At 37.1% G+C, this 13,844-nt stretch overlaps 1 protein-coding gene across 1 annotated transcript; it reads left to right on the top strand.

Moving 5' to 3' along the window:
- Positions 1–6,859: 6,859 nt before the first annotated feature.
- Positions 6,860–11,331, top strand: LOC139716809 (uncharacterized). The gene is made up of 4 exons (XM_071628341.1): positions 6,860–7,051; positions 8,520–8,632; positions 9,941–10,036; positions 11,001–11,331. The coding sequence occupies exons 1-4, from the start codon at positions 6,860–6,862 to the stop codon at positions 11,329–11,331; spliced, it is 732 nt and encodes a 243-aa protein (XP_071484442.1).
- The last annotated feature ends 2,513 nt before the right edge of the window (positions 11,332–13,844 follow it).

The following is a 13,844-nucleotide window of genomic DNA, read 5'->3' as shown; positions in this document are numbered from 1 at the left end:
ATTTATAGTAGTGATAATAATAGTAATGATGATGATGATGATTATAGTGATAGTAGTAGTAGTAATAATAATAATGATAATAATGATAATGATAACAATAACAATAACAATGATAATAATGATAATGATAACAACAATAACAATGATAATAATGATAGAGCCACATTTTTAAAAAGAGTGTGGACTCCATCTTATTGTTAGGAAGCGTTATAGTGAAACTGATCTTCCGAATATGAAAACAAAATATGTCTGTTTCCTTTGGGGAAAATTAGTAGAGCCTATAGGAAATCATTTGTAAGTAACTTTACAGTTTTGATCTATTGTGTTCCGAGTGGAAATTACCCTTGCAGAGGTGAAAAGTGTAGGGAAATAAATACTACCATCTATGGCAGTTACTCCCGCACAATCATATCAATATTGACTGTGACAAAATGTTTCATGGACAGTATGTTGTTGTTGTTGTTTTTTTGGGGAGGTGTATTTTTTCCACAGGATGTTATTAGTTGTGTTGGGTTCTCCTTTTTCATATCGCTTTTCTGTTACTTTACTGATGTAGCATTTGATCACTTTGATCGCAACTGCAAAATACTGTGTCATCCAATGTGTATATGCATATATTTTTAGCAGCAAATGTTGAATGTGTGGTAGGTAAGAATAGGACGGGTTTAGGACAAAAGACAAACCTGAGAACACATCGCCAAGGAATTTACCATGCTTTAAAGTCTACGCAATCTTTGAATTTAGATATGACAAATGTATCAATTGATGTTCCGTCTTGAAGCAACACTGTGGATGTCAGGACTCTTGGCTTGAATATTGACTTTTCAGATTTGAAACCACAGCTGTAGGTGTTTGGATGCTATAAAGTAAACTGTCAGCTGTAATACAATGTAGTTGACCATGGTATACCCATATGCCGATGCTTCGCAACGTGATATTGTCATGATTCAGGACAATTTCAAGATGAGAGGATGAGCATTAAGTAATTTGACATATTTGTTATGACATCACTAGATCATGCAGCCCATTGTGACATACTGTATCGTGAAGGAGGTTAAGTGCTGCGTGAATGTCTTTCAGAATTATTATAGAGGCTGAATACGTGTTTTAATAGTATTTTCCATGTTCTTTTAATCAGCATGTCAGGGTCCTTTGTTGAAATACTTGGGTGCCGTCCAGTTTTTTACCTTGAATATACTCCTTATGAAATACACCTCGTGTAAGTAAGAGAAAGTTCTTTCATATGGTATTTATGGCATATTCAAAAGCCCTTTTTTTCATATTCGTGAGAAGAAAAATAAAGATGTCACCTTGAATACAAGTTTGTCATGTTGAAGATACCATCCAATTAGCCAAATGTACATGAGAAACAAAAAAGTACTAGACAATCTTAAGAGAGCAGAATCAAGTTATTACCTTGCTTACGACTTTGTCACCTTGAAGATACCATCCACTGCACCAAAAGTTAATTAATGCAAGAAATACATTTAAAATTTTATAATACAGTTTAACTTGTTAAGCATTGTATTAGAGAGTGCCTTGATATATCTTTTTTTTATGTACCACTGTACATCTACTTACGCATTTGTATTTTTTTAAAGCTAAACATCAGTATTGTATGTGTAATTCCTTCAAAAATGAGCAGAATTTTAAAGTAATGTTTGTCAGTTTTATCCACAAAGAGATGAAAGATTTTCCTGTCATTGAAAGAGACTTATTATCCCTAGTCACACAGGCAAAAAAGATCAAGAAGTTTAAGATCGCGATCTTTAAGATCTCAAAGGCTTGCCAGCGTGACTGCAAACTTCCTGAAAAACTTCCCGCATAACTTCCCACTCAAAAGCTGGTATCTCACTGAGCGGCGAACGTTTGCGAACGTAGCGAATTTGAGATTCGCCAACTTTTCTGACGAATGTTTGCGAAAAATCAAAGTTCGCTTCTGCCATTAGCGACAGTTAGCGACTTTTAGCGATGTTTAGCGACAATTAGCAACACTTTAGCGAATGTTTGCGAAAGTGTTTGCGAACACAGGTGGCGACTATTAGCGAATGTTAGCAAATGTTAGCGACAATTTTGCAAATGTTAGCGACAGTTTTGCAAATATTAGCAACTGTTTGCAAATCCTTTGCGACAATTTTGCGAATGTTCTTGGACCTAGAAAAGTACCAGGCGATTGTGTATAGTAAGACTCATAAAACGACATAAAACCTTCCACTGAATTCAGATCTCTTGTGACAACCGTTCAAGATGGATTTCCAGGATATGGAAATAAATTTCTACCAAATAGAGGCTCAAGGTGTTGCTATCCTTGAAGAGCTGCTTTGTCAGGCTGCTGCTACAGCTATTCTCTCTAAAAAAGAAAGAGTGAAAATGTTCACTCTTGAAGAAGTGAATAACAGAAAAGAGTGAGTTTCAAGTGAAATTAGAGTGATTTTGGAGTGAAAATGTTCATTTTCACTCATTTTGGAGTGACCTCAGGGATCACTCCAAGATTTTCGAGTGATCCCTGAGGTCACTCCAAAATGAGTGAAAATAGATATTATCACTCAAAATTCACTCCAATTTCACTCAAAACTCACTCTTTTCTGTAATTCACTCCTTCAAGAGTGAACATTTTCACTCTTTCTTTTTTAGAGAGGTGTGCAGCATAAGAGAAATAAAATAAAGAAAAACAAGAAAGGAAGAAGAAAAGAAAGAGAGTCAGAGAGTGCTTGTTGCAGAGGACAGACTTTAGTCAATATGAAAAGCTTTTGAAGCAATTACAATCATGATGGAGATGTCAAGAGCTTCAAGAACTTTCTTAGAGTGGAACCTTGTCTGTTTCAGAAACTTTTATATAGGAACCATGTGGTTACTTGTTCGCTAGCAGTGGCGAATCATATAAAAATGTTAGCGACACCGTATTACGACCGTTTGCGAATTCTTACGAGTGTTTTGCGAATGTTTGCGAATGTTTGCAACTGTTAGCGAAAATACAAATTCGCAAAGGTTCGCAAAGAAATTTTGAACACGTTCAAAATTTCTTTGCGACAAGAAAAACTGTTTGCGACAATAAAAACCGTTTGCGAACTTTCTTGCGAATGTTAACGAACCTTTTGCAACCGTTTACGAACCCTGGCGAATTCCCAAATTCGCTACGTTCGCAAACGTTCGCCGCTCAGTGAGATACCCCCTAAACTAGGGATATTTCCCCCACCCAAAACTTCCCGATATTTTGCCAGTGTGGCCACGGCTAATGAGTACCCAAGAAACAAATTTTATCCCATTTACTGTAAGACTTGCCAGGTAATGGATACAAACATGACTTGATTTAAGAGGTTGCAGTGAAGTTGGCATTTTCTCATCTGTCTTTCTGTCTTTCTCTTTCTTATCCAACAGATGAGTTTTGTCTTCCAGATTTTGAAGACATCATACTTTGAGCCCAAAGTGAAAATCATGAGTTCTCAATGCATTTTCATGAAAATGAAGTTCAATATAAAAGACTACTCAGCAGACAAAATGTTTCCTTGCTCGATTTTGAAGGTATTTAGCCTGTACTCTTCACGTTTCATATCGATTTCTCCCGCAGAGCATTTCTTCTGAGATGCAAAAGACCACAATCCATAGATACCATGTACAGGCGGTACTCAGTAGAACCAAGGAAGTTCAAGAGAATGGAGTCACAACCGTCTTATTTCCTTTACTAGATGTTCGATGCCGCCGCTCAAAAATATTTGAAGCATGTGCCAAACAGGATCTGCCACGCAGATAGTAAGACAATTGACTCGTGTCTCATTGCATAATCACCAGCCACTTTCTAAGCAAGATATGTCTTTGTGATGGTAATTACTTTTTCGCTATCCCTTCTTATGAAATATAGGTGGTACAGACACGAGGATGTGCGAATAGAAATTGCGCAAAAAATGCTGAAATAAAGATGAAAATTACTCGTCTGGGCATACCCGGGCACTAATCTGATATATCTATCAATAAAGAATTATACTTGAAGATTATTCCATGCTAGTTTTATTTGTCGGAATTAAGTGGAAAAGTGATAAAACTGGCTTTCCAGGATGGTACAGTTTTAAACATTTTCACATGATACAGCTCTGATTTACCCTTTTGAACAAATTTTTGCACGGGATTGACTTTTGTTTTACATGCTTTATCATTAAGTGAAATTTCATTTCATTTAATAAATAAATAAGCAAAATATGGCCAATATTATGTTAACACTCAAAATGAATCTTCAGTTTGCTCAGCAAGACGGCGGCTTCGAACATCGATCATCAAAGGCACAAATGCACCTGTCAAATTCTTTTGTACATCAATAGAAATCTGGCAACTGTTTGAATAATTACAGCCAGTTGGAACTCCAACTCTTAAACCTCCTTGGTAGAACCATGATTTTACATTGTAACCAAGATGCTTTGTACAAGTACACGTAATATGCCAAATTGAAACACTAGCCGTTTACAACGTTTTGGACCTAATATTGCATCAGCATCGTGCGTTGGAGTGATGAAATCTTTCTGCTTTTATGGCGCCTTTTTTTTCCATTTGTTGGTTTGTTTGTGTCTTTCTTCTGGTTAGAAAATGAGAAAAAGCAAAGAACAGAAGTGGTGCATTAATCAGGGCTTTGTTGTTGTTATTATTGTTCCAGGGACAAAAGTGTAAAGCCGACTTTGTTGTTCTGTGGATTTCTATGATAACAGATAAAGAAAGAAATGAACATATACTTACGTACATACGTCATGAATAGATAGATTTATTGATAGTAAGTATATTGATGAACATGATTGAGAAATAAATGATTAATTGATTTAATGAATATAGAATTAAGCAAATGTGTGAATCGATGAGTGGATGATTAATTAAGATAACTGCACCGCTGATATGAAGAGAGAGTCAATCCTAGAACCTGTATCATATTCATAAAGGTCGGTACTCCTGGTATGGGGGCATTGTGTGGTCACACTTTTTAAACTCAGTACTATGACGTGATGTCTTTGAAGATGTTGATCTAAACTGCTTTCTTATTAATGGTCTTGGTTGATAAAAGTTTTATTTTGCAGTGCTTTGTGTAACAGGAATTTGACTATGAAATGTTTATTATACCAGTGGGTATTCTTGACAGTATGAGTAAACTTTTTTTTCTTTTAAATCAAAAGAATTAATTCCTTTATATCGCTCGGTTCTAAAGGTGGCGCTGATGAGGGATTGCAGTATTTTATATCGTTGCAGGACAGCGTGTGTTTTTATTACAAGCGTCACCTTGAATTTGTGGGGGAATTTATCAGCTTGAATTTATCTTTAGTGGCGATCGGATTGTAAGTCTCTCATTAGTGCATTGTTTATTGTAGTCTTCTAGTCTTCACCTGATTTCTCTGTATCAATCAAGAAAATTCATATCATTGTATTTTATACGAGTTTGCTATCATGGATATGATGTATTTATTGCTGTTTTCTAGACTGTGAATTTGATATTCAGTCGTGCGTGTCTTTCTATCCATACAAAAAAATCATGTGAGTGAAGAAAATTAAATCCTGCTTGTTGTTTTCAGGCAGCATGCGTAGATCTCCGTTTGCTAGCATCGTTTTGTGATCTATGGGCCAGGGGCGTGTGAGAGGCGTGTTCATGAGATGTGTGCAGACAAAATGTTTTCCCTAGATTTTATGAACTCGATAAATTATAAAATTGTTGAATATATTCATGTCGCATCTGTAGAGTGTAACAGTAAGCTGCTGCAGATATTCTTTGCGTACGAAGGACGTACAGTTTTCAGGTTTCCTCGTTATAACGAGATACTCGGGGAAAGCGAGAATTCTCAACGTTACAACGAAATCTCGTTAAAACGGACGCCCATAGGTCGCACATCACAGAAGAACGAGTAGTAAAGACGTCTCTTTGGCATGATTATGTATGTGTACTGTTAATTGGTAGAATAATGGGTAACTCTCATGGAAACTAGCCAACTACTTGATATGAATATTTTTATATTTTACGTGTTCATAAGCGAGTGTACCTATAGTAATAAACAAAGGGGGATTGCTAGGTGCTGAAACCTTCTTCCCACACATGCACTCACATGGACACACAAATATATATGACTGTGTAGGCTAATAAATGAATAAACATATTATACAAAATTAACAAATTAATATCATGAATAGATTGATAGAATTTTGTCTAAAACCAACCCGTTTAGCGTTGTTTGGAGCCAGTTATCGGGATTTTCGCTCACAAAGAAACAAAACATTAAATTAAATTGATCCAACATAAGCAAAACTTTGTCACGCACGGACACCTATTATGACAGTGTAGGCTAACAAATGAATTTCAAACATATTATACAAAATTAGCAAATGAATATCATGAATAGATTAATAGAATTTTGTCTAAAACCAACCAGTTTAGAGCCAATTATCGGGATTTTCGCTCATAAAAAAGCAACAAAAAAATTAAATTAAATTAAACCAATATAAGTAAAACTTTGTCATGTGCTCATTGGTCCAAAGTGAAAGTTGCCATTAAACTGTTCGTCATTATTTTTTCCTGTCGTCGTTCTACATCTGATGTAATTTCATTTCTCTTTCCGTTTTGGATGATATAAAAGGATCATTTTAAAAGTCCTCCCCACGTCAGTAAATTATCATTTTTCCCCCGGATCTTGAATAGGCAGAGCGATGATTAAATATTTATACCGCGCATTCTGAATGTTTGAGACATAGTGAATTCCAACTTCAATTATCATTATCAATCGTTCCATCTTGGATCTCTCACCCTCTTTATACGTCTTGCTTGTTTGATTGTTTGCACTTCATCATTTGTGCACGGAATAGTTTTCAGGCAAAGAAAAACAGACCAAGTTATCTCGTCATGCTGCGAGTGGCCGTTGTTCCTTTCGTACACGTGCTCCTGCTCGTCCCGCGGCGCCTCGCAGCGGACGGAGCGACGCAGCTATTGGCCGCTCCGCCAGCCCGTGGCACTTGCAAAGTCTCAGAGTTATCATTCTCGAACCAACACTACTACTACGCTTGCTGCGAAGGAACCACAAGGGCAAGTCCAGAGGTATGCCTATGAAATGGGGTGGGGTGGGGTGGGGGTGGGGGTGTTTGTCATTTTTGTTTGGAATGTTGGTCGTTGCTGTTGTTGCTGTTGACGATGCTGGCGTTATTTCATCAGACGTTTCGTCAGATATTTTCTTTTTTTCTGACAAATCTGCTCTTAACCAATCAGATGCAAGGATTTTTTGTAGCTTATTACAGTTCGGCGGAAAAGAAAATATCTGACAAAATGCTTGATGAAATGCCCCACTGGGATTGCTTTTGTTTAAGTCTATTTCGATGAATTCTTGATCGTTTTTTTTTTTCTGGATGTTGTGTTTGCATCGTTAGATTTCATGAAAGCTTTATTTTCCAACAGTTATAACGCTTCATCTATTTGAAAAGGATTGTACAGTTTTTGGTTGAGACCTAAGCTCCGGTTTCCGTCATTTTTCTGTGAGATGATGAGAAACCTCTTATAAATTATGTAATATAAAAAAGAGTATGTAATTTCAAAAGGATTTCAATGTTTATTTGATGAGAATCAGTTTTGAAATGGCTGAGATATCCACAAAGAGCGATCCTAATAAAAGATGGGACCCACCTTTTATCATGATCACTTTGTTTTACTTTGTTTTTGGATGTATCAGCTATTCCAAAAACGATTTTCATCAAATAAACTTTGAACTCCTCTTAAAATGGTACATGCTCAGCTCTGTACTAATTTTTATAAGTGGGTGGTTTTTTTTTTATATCTCACAAAAAGTTCAAATCCCAATCCTCGTCTCCACCATCGCTATACCATCCCCTTAAACTAATTAACTGGTTAGATGATACTTAGTAATGATATAACCCAATGACTTTGGCCCATTTGGCACGTAAGACACCGCCCACTTATACAACTATTCAGAGTGGGGAGGATCCGCGAGCACCTGTCGGCAGTGCGGGACAAGATGGTGAACCTCCAGTCTGTAAAAGATTCGCTTTAACCCTTTGTGTGCTATGAGTCCCAACTGACACAGAAAACCCAATAGCTTTATACACACTGTCCAAAGTGCCTGGCACAGAAAGGGTTAACCGGTACGTACTAGATACCGAAGGGAAGGGATAGATAGCGAAAACAAGGCTTCCCACAGTATACATAGGAGCACTTTGGTGAAATGTCGGGTTCTTGGTTCGAATCCAGACCGTTGTATTCTTACAGTTAAACAGCAAGATACCTAATCCGCAATGTCCCTCTTGGCTCAAGCTGTGAAAATGGGTAACTATTCATGCCGGTGTCAGTATAACAAAGCTTTCTGATACAGGAAACGATAATGCCATAGAACTGAAGCATTATCCCAGAAGGGATGACGTAATCATTAGTAATTATGACATCATTACTTTTATGATTATTTTAAGAATCATTACTATCTCATCATCATCGTCATCATCATCATCATCATCATCATCATCATCATCATCATTACTTGTTTCTTTTCTACAAACTGCAGGAAGTGGTTAACTGGGACTGTGACCCAGAAAGGAAATCCTTTTCAGAGATTACTGATGAGAGTCGGGCGTTCTCTTGTGGTGGAATCTCGGGAGAAAGGAATGCACGGAGAAGGTATGATCATCTATCACCCCCTCCCCTCTGGATTTGACTTGTAGTACAAACTAGTAATCATTGCAAACTTTTCAACGTTCCATTTGATTCAACGCATAGACGCCAGCATGTGTAAAAAAACAAAGCAAACAAAGAAAGAAAGAATAAATGAAACAAGGAAACATACAAAATACAAAGTATGTCGATATTTTGAAGTCTGCTGGCTGTTGCTTTATGGAGAAAGGTTTTATATCAAAATAAAGTAAGAAAATTATTGGATCCCAAAGATTTTGATTGTAATTATATACTCAAATACGCAGAAATGATCTTATCATCAATCTGTTTGAATATACACAAATCTTGAATTATCCTTGTATTTTGGACATGACAATTAAAACAAATATATTCTTCTCGCCAAACTTTTGCATTCTTGTCGCTCGTAATAACCTATCTGGTACGACTTTAATGTGAAAACGAGCTTTCACGTGCTGGACTCTATACCAAAAACATGATGATAGCAATATCTTGGCAAAGCGATCGGAGAGTATGAAGAGATGACGATTTCATCTTATCTTCAAACATGCGGGGTTTTTTATTTTCTTTTAATTGATAAAACATGGAAACTTCCACAACTCTCTCATTGTATCCCGACCGATTTTGATAAAAAATTTCTATGGTTCTATTCGTCTGATTCTACTCTATTATGAATCAAAGTCCACATGAGCATAAGAAAAAAAAAATCATTATCATGAAGCAGAAGATTTGGAATAGTGCACTTACAGGGGAGCATTTTTGGTATTGAACTACACTGTTTGAATTATCTGATGTTTCGGCTTTTGCTATACACTGCAGTACTATTATATAAGATACGAGTACAGAGTGGATTTGGCGCTATACAAGTTAGATTTATGCTATAATCATAAGGATGTGATGAATCGTTGTGCTGACGGTTTGGTAAATAATTCTGCATATGTAAGACTTGATCATTTCAATAATTTTATTCTTTGAAAACCCCAAAGACAGGAAAAGTGACTCAACGAAAAGTGCCGATTAGAATTGTTAAATTATCTGATTTCATGGAAAAACATTTTAGTTTACAGAAAATGTCGAATAATTTCCCTCCAGTGTTTACTAATTAAAATTGTGACACAGCGTTGTGGAAATGTAAACAACAAAATACGGAATGACTATTGTGAACATTCGGATGTGACTCCACTTTATTTTTTAATGACTGTAGGCCTACTTTTTTTTTTCCAATGACGCAACATGGCACAAACCCATGGTCACTAGCTCATCAGTTAGCTCTTTGTTTTCTCAAAACTGGCACAGATGCGACGAGAGATGGCGCTGGTTGACTTCAGACTCGTGCTTCAAGTGGACGGAATGCTTTAAGGGTGTTTGCGAGTTTGAAGCCGTCGAGGAAGGGTGAGAAAATTTGGATTTTGTACTATTTTTCTCAAGCCAGCAGATTATTCTTAGGCAGAAAACATAAACAAAACATAGAGGGGGTACATTCAGTAGGTGCTAATTGTTCCTGCTTTTGTTTAAAGATAGGTATCTGGGGTGAGCTATACATGTATAATTATATATATATATTTTTTTTTTTTTCACTATTAATTGTCAGAGACAATGCCGGCTGGTATAAATTGTATCCGTAAACTGATACATCATCTGCTTCAAAAATTAATACATACAGGCACACACACAAATAGGAAGCCTGAAGGGCTATCGTAAGTATGTACGGGACCTGTTCTATGGAACGACTTACCAAATGTGATAAAGCTGTCTAATAGACTTTCAATATTTAAAAGAAGATACAAATCATTCCTTGTTCATGAAGATATGTTATAAATTTGAAGTCTTATGCAGTGTACAAGCACCACACTTTGATTACTCTTGCCTTCTTATATGTATTGTGCACTTTTGTAGTATAGTTTTTCTAGTGTGTATTGCATCAATGTAACTATTCTTTGCTGTAACACTTGGGATCAGCCGTAGAAAGACCAACGGTCTATGTTGATCCCCCACAAACTGAAATAGCTGCTTTTATGTTGTGTTTGTCTGTTGTAAAATCCTTGTAAGTTGGACTTATTTTTCTTGTATTGTTGCAATGTCCTACTGTGTATGTATCATTCCTGTATTTTTTGTAAATGCTTTTATCAGGATGTGGAAATAAATGAAATGAAATGAAATGAAATGTGTGTGTCTGTGTGTGTGTGTTTATACAAAAATTTTGTTCTAAGATTTGTGCTTATCTGTTTCTGTATTAATAAATGCGAGAGCAGAGGTGGCCCACTGTTATGTTGATTAGTTCAATTAACTAATGAATGTGTAAGAACATCACAAGGAATATTCTTGATTGATATATAACTTGATTTCACTTGTTCAGATCTGCAGCTGACGCGGCTTTCTGCGGCGATGGGCGTTGCGACGAAAAGGAGTCCAGCGAATCCTGCCCGACGGACTGCTGCCCGCTCGTAAGCGACGTCTGCGTGGTCACCAACAACACGTGCCCCGAGCGTTGCTGCAACGACAAATCGTGCTGCAGTTCGTCTGTAGGTGACATCAGCTCAGGCCAGTTCTGGCTGATCGTTCTCTCTGTTGTCGCAGGCGGAATTTTCCTCATCAATCTCATCTGTTGCTTGTGCTGTTGTTGTTGCTGCAAGAAGTGTTGCTGCCGCCGCGGCCGCATCAAGGACAAATCGAACGGACCGGTCTGATGATTAAAGGGACGCAGTCCTCACGAAATTAAAAAAAAAATATGTTGTTGTTGGTACCTCCAATGAACTACTTTCATCAAAAACAAACTTTCAAATCACTAAATAAGCTCGTACATTTCGGTTAAAAAAGTGTGACTCTGCAAATGAGCAAGTCTTGGCGGAGAGTCATACGTCATCGATGCACATCTCTTTCCAGCGGTGTTCTGCTCGTCATCCCTAGTTATTTATAAATACATGTTTACTATTTATTTTTATATTAATTGTATATATAAATAGGCTTGAAATATTTTGTTTGAAATAATAATAATAATAATAGCTGGTTTTTATATAGCGCATTTCACACACTTCAGGGTTTCAATGCGCTTTACAGACTATTATTACCCCGGTCACTGGATACATTATCAACCAGCACTAACAGTGCTCATTCTCCACTCCCTGGGGAGCATTCCAGCCAGTCGCAGCCATTTTTACAGGCGCGCACATGCTTATCAACCAACATAAGCTTTCTCATCCTACCGGGTACCCATTTATACTCCTGGGTGGAGAGCAGCAATGTGGCAGCAATGCAGCAATGCAGCAATGCAGCAAAATAATAAAACCACATATTGTCACATTTTATGAAAAAATCAGATGTGATCATTTTGAACACTTAAATTGGTTTTCTGAGGCACGGCTGTCAACTTGAGAGTAGGGCATCAATGACGTTGCACCTTTTGGCAGGCTCTTACACGATAGCTTGCAGAAATTATTCTTTAAAAATCGCGTACGGAGACAATTTTTTATGTCCACGCGTATAAATTGGTGAAAGGTTATATTTTTTACTCTTCTTAATTATCAGTACAGTGAAAATCTCAGGACTGCTTCCCTTTAACAGTCAGAGCGCCCTCCGTATTCGTGTTTAGGTCAGTCTTGAGACAGGACACCCCATTGGGCTCTCGTCAACATCCCGTCGCTTCGTGTTAGTCACGATTTCGTCTCGTCTCAGCCTACTGAAAATGTTGAAGTGGTCAACAATGGTCAATATGTAACCATATCTGGACTATCAACGTAAAATTTATGTCTTTCTTGCTCTTCTCTTTATTCTCAGGGTAGCTGTAACGACAACAAAAATCATCAAATACTTTCGTCACTGTGATGTGATTGTCTTCTTCTTCTTATCCAGTTTCTATGCATTGTTTGATGTTAATCCTTACTTTTTATTTAGCCAGTTGTAAATTTTCCTAATCAAAGGGGATGGCTAGCAACTGATCAGTGGGAATCAGTGGGAATGCTGGAGGATGATTGTTCCAATCCTTGTGGGGATTCATTTAAGAGTACAGTATGTATCTATTGTTGTGTGAAATTGTTTTGCTTCAGAATGGTCTCATATTCGTGTAATGTGCAGTTTAATGTTTCCAGGTTAGCGTGCCTGGTCAGTGACGGGGCATTAATCTGCACATTACTTGAATATGAGACCATTTTAAGCAAATAATTTTCACACAACAGTAGATATATAATGTACTCTTAAATGAATCCCACAAGGATTGGAACAATCATCCCTCAGCATTCCTACTGATCGGTTACTAGCCATCCCCTTTAAGGCGATGAAACTGATATATTGTGCATACATTATTAGTTGCTAAGCCAGGCGTATTCACAATGATAACCTAGGTCTTCAAAATTCCTTTGCGTAATATCTTAACTATGCAATCACTCCAGTTACGAGTCATTTCAGGATTACTTAGGTAAGAATGATACAGTACTAGAAGGGTTTCTGTAAATGGACGTTATTGAAGTGATTACCGTATATTAGTCAATAATGATGTGATAGACATAACCAGTCATCACTAACCGTGGTTACAAAAATGGATTTCAACCTGAGAATTTATTCTATCTACAAACCTCCGCTTTGTACATGTTGTTTTTAACCACGATGCGTTGCTGATTAAATTGATAGTGAGTATAGTAGTCAGTAGTAGCGGTAGTTATTGTAGTAGTCAGTAGTAGTAGTAGTAGTAGTAGTAGTAGTAGTATAGTAGTAGTAGTAGTAGTAGTAGTAGTAGTATAGTAGTAGTAGTAGTAGTAGTAGTAGTAGTAGTAGTACTAGTAGTAGAAGGAGTAGACGTAGTAGTAGTAGTATCAATAGCGGTAGATTAGCGTTTTCATTTTTCTAATCAAACAACAATAGTTTTCAGATATGAAAGATACATAAAGACCTGACTCACACAATTATTAATAATGGGGATTCCCCGAGTTTAAATACAATGCACGAAGTATGGAAGCAACGTGCTCTCTTGCACTGCCATGATGTGTTACCGGCCATGCTTATCGTAGTCATGGACAGTACTAAAGGTTTGCCAAGACAGAGTGCCAAGTTTGTGTTTTCCTAACCTTTGAGACGCCAGAGATCTCAGACAGAAGTGAATAATAAACTCGCTGATGAGTGGGACCTGCGCATGACATATGACTTTACATTATAGAGATCGCATATCGTCTTGCTCCTACTAGACTCAGCAACGGGTAAACTATGACAT

The sequence above is a fragment of the Diadema antillarum genome, unplaced genomic scaffold (assembly GCF_040938485.1).
Source record: "Diadema antillarum isolate AM-2024a unplaced genomic scaffold, OU_Dant_1.0 scf00000070, whole genome shotgun sequence".
NCBI lineage: Eukaryota > Metazoa > Echinodermata > Echinoidea > Diadematoida > Diadematidae > Diadema > Diadema antillarum.
Note: the sequence above shows the minus strand (reverse complement) of the source record. Positions and strands in the feature narration are given on the sequence as shown.